Raw genomic sequence first — 13,950 nt, forward strand, 5'->3', positions numbered from 1 at the left:
TGAGGACTGCGTTTGGGAACCTCTGACCTATGCTATTACGCAGACCCGTAACTAGCCAATTTGGTGCCCTGTGTCAGAAAGAGCAGCCCCCACCGATTTTCTAAACAGGGATATACTGCATATGTTTAAATATTGTGTTTCCAATTTGCTTGAATCCTCCGAGTTTATGCTACCTATTACAAATGGCTATGCTTTCTTTTTAGTGCTCTAGTATTTATGATTATGATTGTATGAAGTTAGTAGTGCTATCATGAAAAGTTTGCAACCTTCAGATTTACTGTATATTTGTAATGTTTACTTGCAACAAAGTATTACATGTTTTATTATATTACAGTGTTTCATAACCTTATTGATAAAAGGATTTTCTTTTTAATTTTATTGGGTTATTCAACTCAGTACCCAGCATTTTTCTTTCTTTATACATTATACCTAGCCAAGATTACTGTAACCTCCTACTCACTGGTCTTCCTTACTCCTAACTCTCCATTCTTACAGCTCTCCTCCCACTTCTTCTCTCCCAGAATTATCCATGTCACGGTCCCATTCATGGTCATTGTCAATCATCCTTTATCTTCCCACCCATTGTCATTATCATCTTGTTTCACTGCTTAAGGCCAGTACTCACGGCCCGATTTGGGAGAGATGTGTGCTGAGCGAACCGCTCAGCACACATCTCTCCTGCCGCTCAGCACAGAGCGATGTGGCCAATCTAGCACCAGCAGGCCAATCTAGCACCAGCGATAGCGACGTGTGGAGCTGCACATCGCTATCGCTGTGGGGGGTACACACGGAGCGTTCATAGTTAAAATCTAAGCAATCAGATTGCTTAGAGTTTAAGCAGCGATCGCTCCGTGAGTACCCCCCTTTAGTATATCGCCATGTACAATTCTTTTTGTACTTTTATATATTAAGTGGTTGTGTTTTCAATGAAAGTGTTTCTTTCTACTGTGCTAAAGACACCTGTTGGTGTCATATAAGTACAGGATAATAATTAATAACATCCTGGATGTTATTCTCATTCATTTATGATTACTCTGTGGGCCTGATTCAGATGTGGTCACAATATCGACACACAGAGGCGGATTGGCCATAGGGCTTACAGGGAAGATCCCCGGTGGGCCGACGCACCCGTGGGGCCTGTTTTGTTTGAGGACATGTGGTCCTATTTATAGACATAATGAATAAGATGCAAAATAATCTGCATATATGAAAATTTCTTTGACCTGTGATTGCAGACGATCTAGTGTATGCTCTGTCTGCCTGCTTGGCTGACATATAAGATTGAGTGAATAGTGATTGGGATACGTTTGGTGTAATAAGCAAGAAAATATATCTTTCTAAAGAATTATATAGTTTCCTAAATTCTAAAGGTGTATCATATAATGTGCTCATAATATTTAATTTTATTTCCTTTTAACTTCCCCCTTGATGCTGGACATGCCCACTATCTGGAAAGTCTTGGGGGGAGGGTGCTGCTGCCATGGCCCATAGCTAGACCTTACACCTCTGGTGCTGCCCATGTGGGGCCACTAGTACAAATTTTTTCCAGTGACGCTTTTTGTTCCCAATCCGCCCCTGTCGACGCAGCAATGATTTCTTTCAGTGACGAAACTGCGAGGCATTGCGAGTGTAGCACCCACCCACAAGTGAAAAGAGATGTCCACTGAAGCCCTCGCAACATGCTCACAACCATAACGCAGATGCAAGGAACATTGGTGGTCATTCCGAGTTGATAGCTCGCTAGCAGTTTTTTGCAGTCGTGCAAACGCTATGCCGCCTCCCACTGGGAGTGTATTTTAGCTTAGCAGAAGTGCGAACGAAAGGATCGCAGAGCGGCTACAATTTTTTTGTGTGCAGTTTCAGAGTAGCTCAAAACCTACTCAGCGCTTGCGATCACTTCAGACTGTTCAGTTCCTGTTTTGACGTCACAAACACGTCCTGCGTTCGCCCAGCCACGCCTGCGTTTTTCTGCTACGCTTGCGTTTTTCCGAACACTCCCTGAAAATGGTCAGTTGACACCCAGAAACGCCCACTTCATGTCAATCACTCTGCGGCCACCAGTGCCATTGGAAAGCTTCGCTAGACCCTGTGTGAAAAACGACATCATTCGTTGTAATAATACGTCACGCGTGCGCATTGCACCGCATACGCATGCACAGAAGTGCCGTTTTTTTGCCTCATCGCTGTACAGCAAACGAATGCGGCTAGCGATCAACTCGGAATGACCACCATTGACTCCCTGAGTGCCTCCACTGCAGTGCAGAATGGCCGCAGGAGCTGCAATGCTGGCTCCGTGTTTTATGTGTATGAGAGTTAGACCACCACTGGCACATAGATGCAACCATCGGAGGCACAGTGGTCAAGCATTGACAACCTGAGTAACCCTACGGTCACACAGCCTGGCCGCTGGAAGGAAGGCGCCATAGCTATTGTAACTGTGTACGGGATCGCAAGTCGCAAGCTGTGATGCCCCAGAAACAGACACGAAAAACACCTGCGTTTAAGTCACCACTCCCCCATTATCTCCCACAAGCGGCTTTCTTCCTGTCACTCATTTTGCAAATAAGTCCTCTCCACGCCTGCCATTGCAGAGCATCACGGCATATGCGCAGTGACACTTGGACGCATGCTCAGTGGCAAAACATTGCCCCAGTGCTTACAACACCAACGTTGTGTACAACTCTGATTCAGGCCGCAAGCTGGGTAAGCATGTCATGTTAGGGAATATAGGGGCTGATTCAGGATGGATCACTCCTGTGATGCCCTGTGCAGTTTCCCAATTATTGGAAAACTGTGCATGTGGAGAATGGTTCCTGTGTGTTCACAGGCAGCCTTCCGTAAGCCTCTGCCTGATTGACAGCTTACTCGGCTGCCCATTTGGGGAACATCGTGGCCATCGATCACGATGTTGATCCCAGGCTGCGACGCCAAATGCAGCGCTGGGTTTGCAAATGCAGCAAGGAGTTGTTTAACACCTCCTACTGTATTTGCATTTTTAGGGATCGCATTTGTAAAGCTGCCTGTGTGCATCTTTGCAAATTCAATAAATGCTGAATGAGAGCGCTAATGCCATGTAAATGAATCTCATACGTCAGGTCCAGGCCCCTACATTGTACTGTTTGATAGAATGAGTTCTCACAACATATTTCACATTAGCAGTATATTGTATGTCAGTCCTATCTTCAGATACAGCTATTCTTGAAATGTTACCAGAACATTTGTTGTTTTTTAATATCTGTTGTACTTTGTCCATTAGTACTTTAATAAATTGTGCTAATAAACTGGTGGTGACATGAGACACCACATGGTTAGAGCTGGAATAGCACTGTCTGCCAGATAGAATGCAATCACAGGTTTAACATAATGTGATCTGGACGTTGGTCACTAAAGTCACCAAAAGGTCTTCCCGTGGCACCAAGCCAAATAGGGTTCTTGTTTTATACAAGAACAATATGGGAAATGTGGCATTATTCTCTCTATTACAAGAAAATTGCACACACAAAAAGATAATTATGTGTATTTTTGTATATTTATGATATAAATATATTGCATAACACAATATTTTTAGCAATGCTAACAAATTCACTGTCAATGTAGGTGGGCACATAGCCATATAACACAGGTAGAGGTAATGAGTTATTAAGGGATGTAACATTTGGACTTGTGTCGTACCTTCTCAGGTTATTCAGCACTCGGATGTTGGCATACATGTAGTAGATGTAATATGTATATGATGGGTTCTTCTCAAAGGTCCAGTTCTGGGGCATGGGACTCTTTGATGAAAACATGTGGCCACTGTGTTTAGACTCATCATCCACACTGTCAAAAGCAGTTATCTGTGAAAGTGAGAGCATAAGCATAAAGCTACACATGTGTAGTATAATAAGTTCTATTATTAATGAAAGTGTAGTGGTTATTGGGAATCAAGATTATAAATGACAGGTGAAAGAAACAGAAATTGCATAAAGTCTTCCACACTCTGATCCTGTCACCTTCAGCTACTGTAATTGGAGGGCATACTGTATCTTTGTTCTGCCACAGTATTAGTTAATATGTGGTAAAACATGTTGTAAAATTGAGATATACCATAAATACAACTGCCTGGGATTTTCCTCACTAGCCTGTGCCTCCTGTACCCAACCACTTCCGGGACCTGATGCTCTGCCATCCAACTGCCACTCACTTTGGGTCCTGCTCTGTAAACTCTATAACCCTCTCCTGACCTCACCTCAGTGTTGTCGAACCGTCTTCACCGTGGGCCCCGTCTATTAACTCTGCTAGTGTGTCCTACTTGAACTTCCTGATTGTACCTTTCTTTCCACCTCACAACGGACTGCCTCTGTATTGCTCTTTCCCCATTCTCCGAACTCTCCATCATTTTCCTTTTATTGCTTTGCTCTCTCCACTACATGGTTTCCCTACATTACAAACTACTGTCTGATCTCAGCCTGGGCTCCCCCAGACCTGCCTGCTACCACACCAACTGCACTACACCATCTTGGACCTCATGCTTAGTACTTTAATAAACTTTACCGATTGCAGACCATATCCCAAACTGAACTATATTACATAATCCTATTGTTTCTCTTTACCCGGCTGTTGAATGAAAACTATAATGGGCAGGGTCCTCCCTACTTTTCTGTAACTATGTCTTCCGTCTACCTCATACCTGTATCTCCATTGTCATGTCCACTGCTGAATTTTTCACTGTGGCATACAATTTGTGCTGTTATTTGCATCCTTACATATATTATTCTGCTTCTTTGTACCCGCCTAGCTGTTATTTTATGCTTACAGTTTTCATATTTGTCATGCATGTCAGTCGCTATCGAATCTGTGGGGTTTATTTTACAACCCTACGCTTCTGTTTGTGTTTATGCCCGATATTTAAAAAGGCAATGCTTTTACTGCTGTGTATTGTTAGTAAAAGCATTGCCCTTTTAAATATGTCGGGCATAAACACAATCAGAAGCATAAATAAACACCTGTTGCTACATACAAATAAACAGTGATGATGATTATGAAATCAACTGTTTTTCCAGAGGTGACTTGAGATTTACAATCAGATAGTCCTGAAACGGACACGCATTGTTTACATACATGTCCAAGAAACACACTTACATGTCTGAGGAACACACTGAGCTCTTTGTTTGCATTTGGGTTGATTGTAGCTTCAAACACTGGCATAAAGATATTTTCCAACATTTTTCCAAAGTGAGGCACAAACTTTTGAGCCCTGAATATATCACTGTAAATAAAGATGAAAAAAATTTTGTTTTTATACCAAACTGCTTATTTCATGGACTTGACAATATAAAGTGCATATTTCAAAACAAATAAGTAAATTCCATAGAATTCCATAAAATCATCTAAGACCTTGCCAAGCAATAAATAATTGGACCTGACTTGCTGCCCATTAAGAGTGGTGTTAGAATTTTGAGCAGGAGTTGGGTAGGCAACCAGCCTACTGTATATTGCCATATATGGAACTCACAATCTATGCTTAAGTTGTCTATTTAAGACAGAATGCCATTTTGCACCAATAAGGTTCATTTGTTTATTGCCACTGTTTGATAAGAGCCTGTCGGGTGTGGTTCATAGGGTCGACCACACTTAGGTCGTTAGTCACTAGGTCAACCACTATTGGTCTACAGTGACTAAGTCGACACCTAAAATAGGTCGACACAAGCATTAGGTCGACATGAAAAATGGTCGACATGAGGGTTTTTTTCTTCATTTTTATGGTGTCGTTTTTTTCTATAAGCTACATTGGCTAACAATGTCTGAAGATGGTATTAGTTATTGGGGCCAACCAAGCTTAGAGAAGCTAATCTTTTTGGAACTTAGTAAATTGAACTGTGGTTCCTCTAGAGCAGGGGTGTCCAAACTTTTTGCAAAGAAGGACAGATTTGGTGAGGTAAAAATGTGTGGGGGCTGACCAGATACACAAATGTCCCCAGCAGTGCTGCCAGATACACAAATGCCCCCAGCAGTGCTGCCAGATACACAAATGCCCCCCAGTGCTGCCAGATACACAAATGCCCTCAGTGCCGATGCACATTGTATGCCCCCAGCAGTGCTACCAGATACACATTATATGCCCCCAGCAGTGCTGCCAGATACACATTATGGGGATCATTCCAAGTTGATCGTAGCTGTGCTAAATTTAGCACAGCTACGATCGTTAACTCAGACATGCGGGGGGACGCCCAGCACAGGGCTAGTCCGCCCCGCATGTCAGTGCCGCCCCCCCCACACACACAAATACAAAAGCATTGCACAGAGGCGATGCCTTTGTATTTGAGGAGTAACTCCCGGCCAGCGCAGCTCCTGCGGCTGGCCGGGAGTTGCTCGTCACGCCCGCTGGCCACAGAGGCTGCGTGAGACGTCACGCAGCCTCCGCGGCCACCCCCCAACGGTCTGGCCGCGCCTGCGTTGGCCGGACCGCTCCCCCTAAATGGCGGCTTAACGCCGCCGTTCAGCCCCCTCCCGCCTAGCGACTGCCTCTGTCTCAGAGGCGTTCGCTAGGTAACGAACGCTGCCATGCGCCGGCGCATGCGCAGTTCCGACCCGAACGCTGCACTGCGACAAACTGCAGCGAGCGATCGGGTCGGAATGACCCCCTATATGTCCCCAGCAGTGCTGCCAGATACACAAAAAGCCCTCAGTGCCAAATACACATTATATGCCCCCAGCAGTGCTGCCAGATACACAATATATACCCCCAGCAGTGCTGCCAGATACACATTATATGTCAGCAGCTATTTTCACGGAGTTCTGCGCATGTGCAGTGGAGAATTCTTAGGGAAAATGGTCGCCGTGACATTTTCCCGGAGATCTGTGCATGCGCAGTAAAGTTTGAGCCCTCTAGAGTTCAGACTCTCAACGCTGCCGGCAGAGAGGAGGGGACCCGAACGGAGGAGGCTGAACAAGGGACTCCTCCTCTCTTAAAACACCACTGGGAGGCGGCTAGGACTGACCCCCTTCTAGTGCCTAACCCTAACCCCCCCTTGGGCCCTAGCTGCATCCCTGATACTTTTCTTCGGGATGTTGGTGGTCAGTGTTCCTGCGCTAGGATTCCAAGTGGTGTCGCATCGCCTTTGTACTGTACGTGTGTAAAACTAATTCCTTGGCAGTTAATGTCACAGACGCTAGGTGTAAGAGGGCACATCTGTATAGCTAATATTTATGCTTCTATATAGCTTTAATGACAGCTGTTGTTTTTATGTGGATACAATTTTGAGCCTAAAATAAATTTTTCATTGAGATCCACATGTACTATTTGTAGGTGTAGAAAAAAACTAGAAATGACAGGAACATATAAAATTATGTTTTCATCACTCCTCTTGCTCCTTCACACTCCAACACTGCCTGCAAGCTGAAAAAAAATTACACTATAGAACAAAGATCCCATACATTAGTGATATATTGCCACAATTTCCAGATCCCCTGACGTCCGGGTTGGGGAATCGGGACAAGTTTAGAAATCTCAATGTCGGGATTGACAAATTAGGGATTTTAAAATAAAGAATTTCACTGTTTCCCCGACGGGAAGCCAATCATCAATGGCCATAGTTTCAGCTGGGTTGGGGAAATGAGACTCAGATGTATGGGGGCCTTTAGACTTTAACATTATGTACTTAGACTTATGATTTCTTATTGTTAACAGTAGCTGGTATTATTGTAGTTCTTCTTACTATTTAGTATTTACCGATAGCATGTCATTTTTTTTATCCTGCTAACGAGTTATGATTAGCTGATAATGCTGTTTATCGTCTAGGTACCAACCCTAACCAAACACCCCCCCCCCCACCCCCGAAAGCCTCACATTATTCCCCCCCACACACACACACACCCTCCCGGGTGCCTAACTCTAACCCTACTCCTAGTGCTCACCCTAACCAAAGCCCTCATACTCACCTTGGGGATATGCTGGCATTCTCAGCATTGGGATTCCGGTATTGGGATTTTGACCATCGAGATCCTGACCACCGGGATTTTGACTGCATCCCGACACTGTTTGATAAGTTAACCATTTGTTTATCCATTAAGTCACTATGGAGTCTATTTATTAAGCCTTGGGCGGTGATACAGTAGATGGAGATAAAGTACCAGCCAACCAGCTCCTGTCATTTTTCAAACACAGCCTTTAACATGACAGTTAGGAGCTGATTGGCTCAAACTTTATCTACGTCCACTTTATCTCCAGCCTGGTAAACACATCCCTTAATGTTTATACCAGTAGTTCCCAAACTGTTTTGAATCATGGCTTCATAGAGTATTTATTTCATGGCACACCTAGGCCAACAGTTTCTTATTGAGAAATTTAAAAAGAAATATTAAATTAAGAAAAATGAGTTTTATGGTAAGAACTTACCGTTGTTAAAACTCTTTCTGCGAGGTACACTGGGCTCCACAAGGATGGACAATGTGGTGTAGGGTAGGATCTTGATCCGAGGCACCAACAGGCTCAAAGCTTTGACTGTTCCCAGAATGCACAGCGCCACCTCCTCTATAACCCCTCCTCCCTGCACAGGAGCTCAGTTTTTAGTTAACCAGCCCAATGCAGTAGCAAGAAAAGAGACAACAACGGTTAGTAGCCACATACACCACACTCTCATGACAAGAGAAGTGTCAGCGGCTAATGCCATATCAACCCGAAGAAGCTAAGTGCGTCAGGGTGGGCGCCTTGTGAAGCCCAGTGTACCTCGCAGAAAGAGTTTTAACAAAGGTAAGTTCTTACCATAAAACTCATTTTCTGCTGCGGGGTACACTGGGCTCCACAAGGATGGACATAGGGGATGTCCTAAAGCAGTTCCTTATGGGAGGGGACGCACTGTAGCGGGCACAAGAACCCGGCGTCCAATGGAAGCATCCTGGGAAGCGGCAGTATCAAAGGCATAGAACCTTATGAACATGTTCCCTGAGGACCACGTAGCCGCCTTGCACAATTGTTCAAGGGTCGCACCACGTTGGGCCGCCCAAGAAGGTCCAACAGACCGAGTAGAATGGGCCGTAATGTGAGCAGGAGCTGACAGACCAGCCTTCACATAAGCATGTGCAATCACCATTCTAATCCACCTGGCCAGGGTCTGCTTGTGAGCAGGCCAGCCACATTTGTGAAATCCAAACAAAACAAAGAGAGAATCAGATTTTCGAATAGAAGCAGTTCTCTTCACATAGATACGGAGAGCCCGTACCACATCCAAAGACCGCTCTTTGGGAGACAAATCAGGAGAGACAAAGGCCGGAACCACAATCTCATGATTAAGGTGGAACGAAGAAACCACCTTAGGTAAATATCCGGGACAAGTCCTAAGAACCGCCCGGTCACGATGAAATATCAGATATGGGGAACTACAAGACAAGGCCCCCAAATCTGACACTCTTCTAGCAGAGACAATAGCCAGCAAGAACAACACCTTAAAGGAAAGCCACTTAAGGTCAGCTGAACCAAGGGGTTCAAACGGAGGCTCCTGCAACGCCTCCAAAACCACCGACAAGTCCCAAGGAGCCACAGGCGGGACATAGGGAAGTTGGATACGCAACACACACTGACTGAAAGTACAAACATCAGGTAAAGTCGCAATTTGTCTCTGAAACCACACCGACAAGGCAGAAATATGAACCTTGAGGGAGGCCAGACGCAGGCCTAAATCCAGGCCCTGCTGCAGAAAAGCCAAAAGTTTGGCTGTACTAAACTTGGAAGCGTCATAATTGTTAGATGCGCACCAAACAAAGTAGGAAAGCCAGACCCTATGGTAAATCCGAGCAGAAGCCGGTTTCCGGGCCCGCAACATAGTTTTAATGACCTCTTCAGAAAAACCCTTAGCCTTCAAGACGGAAGCTTCAAGAGCCATGCCGTCAAAGACAGCAGGGCTAGGTCCTGTTAGACACAGGGGCCCTGAACAAGGAGGTCTGGGCGTTGTGGAAGTAGAATTGGACGCTCTGACGATAGGCCCTGCAGGTCTGAGAACCAGTGCCGTCTGGGCCACGCTGGAGCTATGAGAAGCAGAATTCCTTTTTCTTGCTTGAACTTCCGAATTACCCTGGGCAGGAGTGACACCGGAGGGAACACGTACGGCAGCCGAAACCTCCACGGCACCGCCAGCGCATTCATGAATGCTGCTTGAGGATCCCTTGTCCTTACTCCGGAGACCGGAACCTTGTGATTGTGTCGAGACGCTATCAGATCTACGTCTGGAAGACCCCACTTTTCCACTAGGAGTTGAAACACTTCTGTATGGAGGCCCCACTCGCCGGCATGCACGTCCTGATGAATGAGAAAGTCCGCTTCCCAATTCAGGACTCCCGGAATGAATATTGCCGATATGGCCGGTAGATGGCGTCACGCCTAATGTAGAATCCGTGAGGCTTCCTTCATTGCCAAACGGCTTAGAGTGCCGCCTTGGTGATTTATGTAAGCCACTGTGGTGGCGTTGTCCGACTGTACTTAAACAGGACGGTTCTGAATTAAATGCTGGGCCAGGTTCAATGCATTGAAGACCGCCCGCAATTCCAGAATGTTGATCGAGAGGCGAGATTCCTCCTTGGTCCACCGACCCTGAAGGGAGTTTTGCTCCAGCACCGCGCCCCAATCTCTTAGACTGGCATCTGTCGTCAACAGGACCCAGTTGGATATCCAGAAGGGACGGCCCCTGCACAATTGTTGGTCCTGGAGCCACCAGAGCAGCGACAGACGGACCTCTGCAGTCAATGAGATCATTTGAGACCTGATCTGGTGAGGCAGGCCATCCCACTTGGCTAGAATCAGCCTCTGGAGTGGGCGAGAATGGAATTGAGCATACTCCACCATGTCGAATGCTGATACCATGAGGCCCAGCACCTGCATCGCCAAATGTAACGACACTTGCGGACGAGAAAGGAAGCAACGAATTCTGTCCTGAAGCTTCAGGACCTTCTCCTGGCACAAGAACAACCTCTGGTTGTGTGTGTCCAATAGCGCTCCCAGATGCACCATGCTCTGAGCAGGGATCAGGGAGGATTTCTTCCAGTTGAGCCACCCATGGGCTTGTAGAAACCGGACCGTCATATCCAGATGACGAAGGAGAAGTTCTGGGGAATTTGCCAGGATTAACAAGTCGTCCAGATACGGCAGTATCCTGACCCCTTGACGGCGGAGTACCACCGTCATTACCGCCATTACTTTGGTGAAGACTCGCGGAGCCGTTGTTAAACCAAAAGGTAACGCCCGAAACTGGTAATGGAGGTTGCCAATAGCAAACCTCAGGTATTGCTGATGTGACGCTGCTATAGGAATGTGAAGGTAAGCATCCTGTATGTCCAGGGAGACCATGTAGTCCCCAGGTTCCAAGGCCAGAACTATAGAGCGAAGGGTTTCCATACGGAACTTGTAAACCTTCACAAACCTGTTCAATGCCTTGAGGTTGAGAATGGGCCGTGAGGACCCATTCGGTTTCGGGACTAAAAACAGCGGAGAATAGTACCCCCGGCCCCTCTGCACAAGAGGCACCTGTACTACGACTCCTGTATCCAGGAGGGTCTGTACCACCGAATGCAGAGTGTTTGCCTTCGTCTGGTCCGACAGGACGTCTGTCTGGCTAAATCGATGAGGGGGTCGGTTTTTCGTCCGCCCACGGCAGGTTAGCTGCAGGGACAACATACGGTTGTACCGGCATTGGGGGTCCCATAGGGGTTGTTAGTTTATGAACTAGCGTATGCAGAAGCGTGAAAAAAGTGGCCCACGGTGGGTCATTATGTGCCTCTGTTGTCACAGTCCCACTGGGGGGCAAGGAGCCCCCAGAACCAGAGCCCACAGCTGCTATATTCCTCTCATAGGGATCTGTGGCTTCTGAGCCTCCGGCAGTGTGTTTAGCCCCAGAACCGTTACCCTCAGAAGCAGACATGACATAACTTGCAGTATCAGGTAACACAGTACAATTGGCGGCAGCACAATACCTCTTACCCAAACCCCTGTGCAGTGTAGTCAGCACTAGCAGAGATAAAGGAGAGATATGGTGACTAAATCACAGAGAAAAATACGTAATAAACTATATCTTTGTGAAAATCCTATATCAATATAAAACCTGACGCACCAAGCCTCCTCAGGTTATAGAATATAGGGATAGCAAGTTGAGTGAAAGACACGAAATGGACACCACTCAGCTATCAAATGCACACATAGATAGTCGCAGTTTGCAGTGGCCGATCCAGGGGGGGGGGGGCACTCGGGCCCGTGCCCCCCCTGTCATTTCTGGCCTCCGTCCCCCGTTCTCCCCCTGCGCTCCCCCGTTCTCCCCCGGCGCCGCACAGGGAGATGACGGGCGCCCGCTGAGATTGTGTTACCAGCGGGCGCTCGTCTCCCTGCACAGCGGCAGTCGGAGGCAGGAGCTCAGTACTGAGCTCCGGCTGCCGGCGCTGTCACTGTGCGCCGTGCGCTATGGGAGAGACGTCAGTCATAGTGCTGAGGAGCGGATGCCCAGAGAGGAGGAGGACTGCAGCGGCGCGGGAACGGGGCTCGGTAAGTATGTTTTTTTCTTCCTTAATGCAGCGGGGGCATCTCCTGGGGGCAAACTACGGGGGACATTACTACTGGGGGGGCATCAACAAGGGGCATTATTACTGGGGGGGGGCAAACTACTGGGGGCATTATAACTGGGGGGCATCTACTGGGGGCATCACTACTGAGGGTTCATCTATTGGGGGCAGCTACTGGGGGACATTTTTACTGGGGGCCATCTACAGGGGGGTATCTATTGGGGCAAACTCGTAGGGGGCATTATTACTGGGGGGTCATCTATTGGGGGCAGCTACTGGGGCATTATTACTGGGGGGCATCTACTGGGGGCATTACTACTGGGGGGTCATCTATTGGGGGCAGCTACTGGAGGACATTTTTACTGGGGGGCATCTACTGGGGGCATTAGTACTGGGGGGAATCTACTGGGGGCATTACTACTGGGAGGTCATCTATTGGGGGCAAACTCATAAGGGGCATTACTACTGGGGGCAAACTACTGGAGGACATTATTACTGGGGGGCATCAACTGGGGGCAAACTGCTGGGGGACATTATTACTGGGGGGCATCTACTGGGGGACATTATTACTGGGGGGCATCTACTGGGGGCAAACTACTGGGGGACATTATTACTGGGTGGCATCTACTGGGGGCAAACTACTGGGGGACTATTACTGGGGGCCAACTACAAAGGTGCCGACTACTGGCGGCATAACTACAGGGGCATTACTACCGGCGGCTTAACTACAGGGGCATTACTACTTGGGGGCTAAACTACCGGGGTGCCAAACTACTGGGGGCATTACTACTGGAGGCTAAGCTACAAGGGGGCATAACTACAGGGACTAAACTACAATGGGGCAAACTACAGGGGGGCATTACTACTGGTGGCTAAACTACTGGGGGCATTACCACTGGGAGGCTAAACTAAAGGGGGGTAAACTACTGGGGTCATGACTGCAGGGGAATTACCACTGGGGGCATAATGACTGGGGGCATTACTACAGGCAACATTACGGGCATTGCAAAAGGGGCACCACTACTTGGGGGTCTATATAAGGGGCACTACCAGTACAGTGGACATTGCATAATGGGGGTCATTCCGAGTTGTTCGCTCGCAAGCTGCTTTTAGCAGCTTTGCACACGCTAAGCCGCCGCCTACTGGGAGTGAATCTTAGCTTATCAAAATTGCGAACGAAAGATTAGCAGAATTGCGAATAGACACTTCTTAGCAGTTTCTGAGTAGCTCCAGACTTACTCGGCATCTGCGATTAGTTCAGTCAGTTTCGTTCCTGGTTTGACGTCACAAACACACCCAGCGTTCGCCCAGACACTCCTCCGTTTCTCCAGCCACTCCCGCGTTTTTCCCAGAAACGGTAGCGTTTTTTCGCACACACCCATAAAACGGCCAGTTTCCGCCCAGAAACACCCACTTCCTGTCAATCACACT

At 47.4% G+C, this 13,950-nt stretch overlaps 1 protein-coding gene across 1 annotated transcript in view; it reads right to left on the bottom strand.

Moving 5' to 3' along the window:
* AMPD1 (adenosine monophosphate deaminase 1) overlaps nt 1–13,950 on the bottom strand; it is a 398,148-nt gene that overhangs the window by 68,000 nt on the left and 316,198 nt on the right. Inside the window, exons 10-11 of the mRNA XM_063955432.1 lie at nt 5,122–5,248; nt 3,673–3,836 (exon numbers count right to left, since the gene is read on the bottom strand). Coding sequence (XP_063811502.1) covers nt 3,673–3,836; nt 5,122–5,248 — 291 coding nt within the window. The remainder of the gene's footprint in view (nt 1–3,672; nt 3,837–5,121; nt 5,249–13,950) is intronic.

Source organism: Pseudophryne corroboree, chromosome 2 (genome assembly GCF_028390025.1).
Source record: "Pseudophryne corroboree isolate aPseCor3 chromosome 2, aPseCor3.hap2, whole genome shotgun sequence".
NCBI lineage: Eukaryota > Metazoa > Chordata > Amphibia > Anura > Myobatrachidae > Pseudophryne > Pseudophryne corroboree.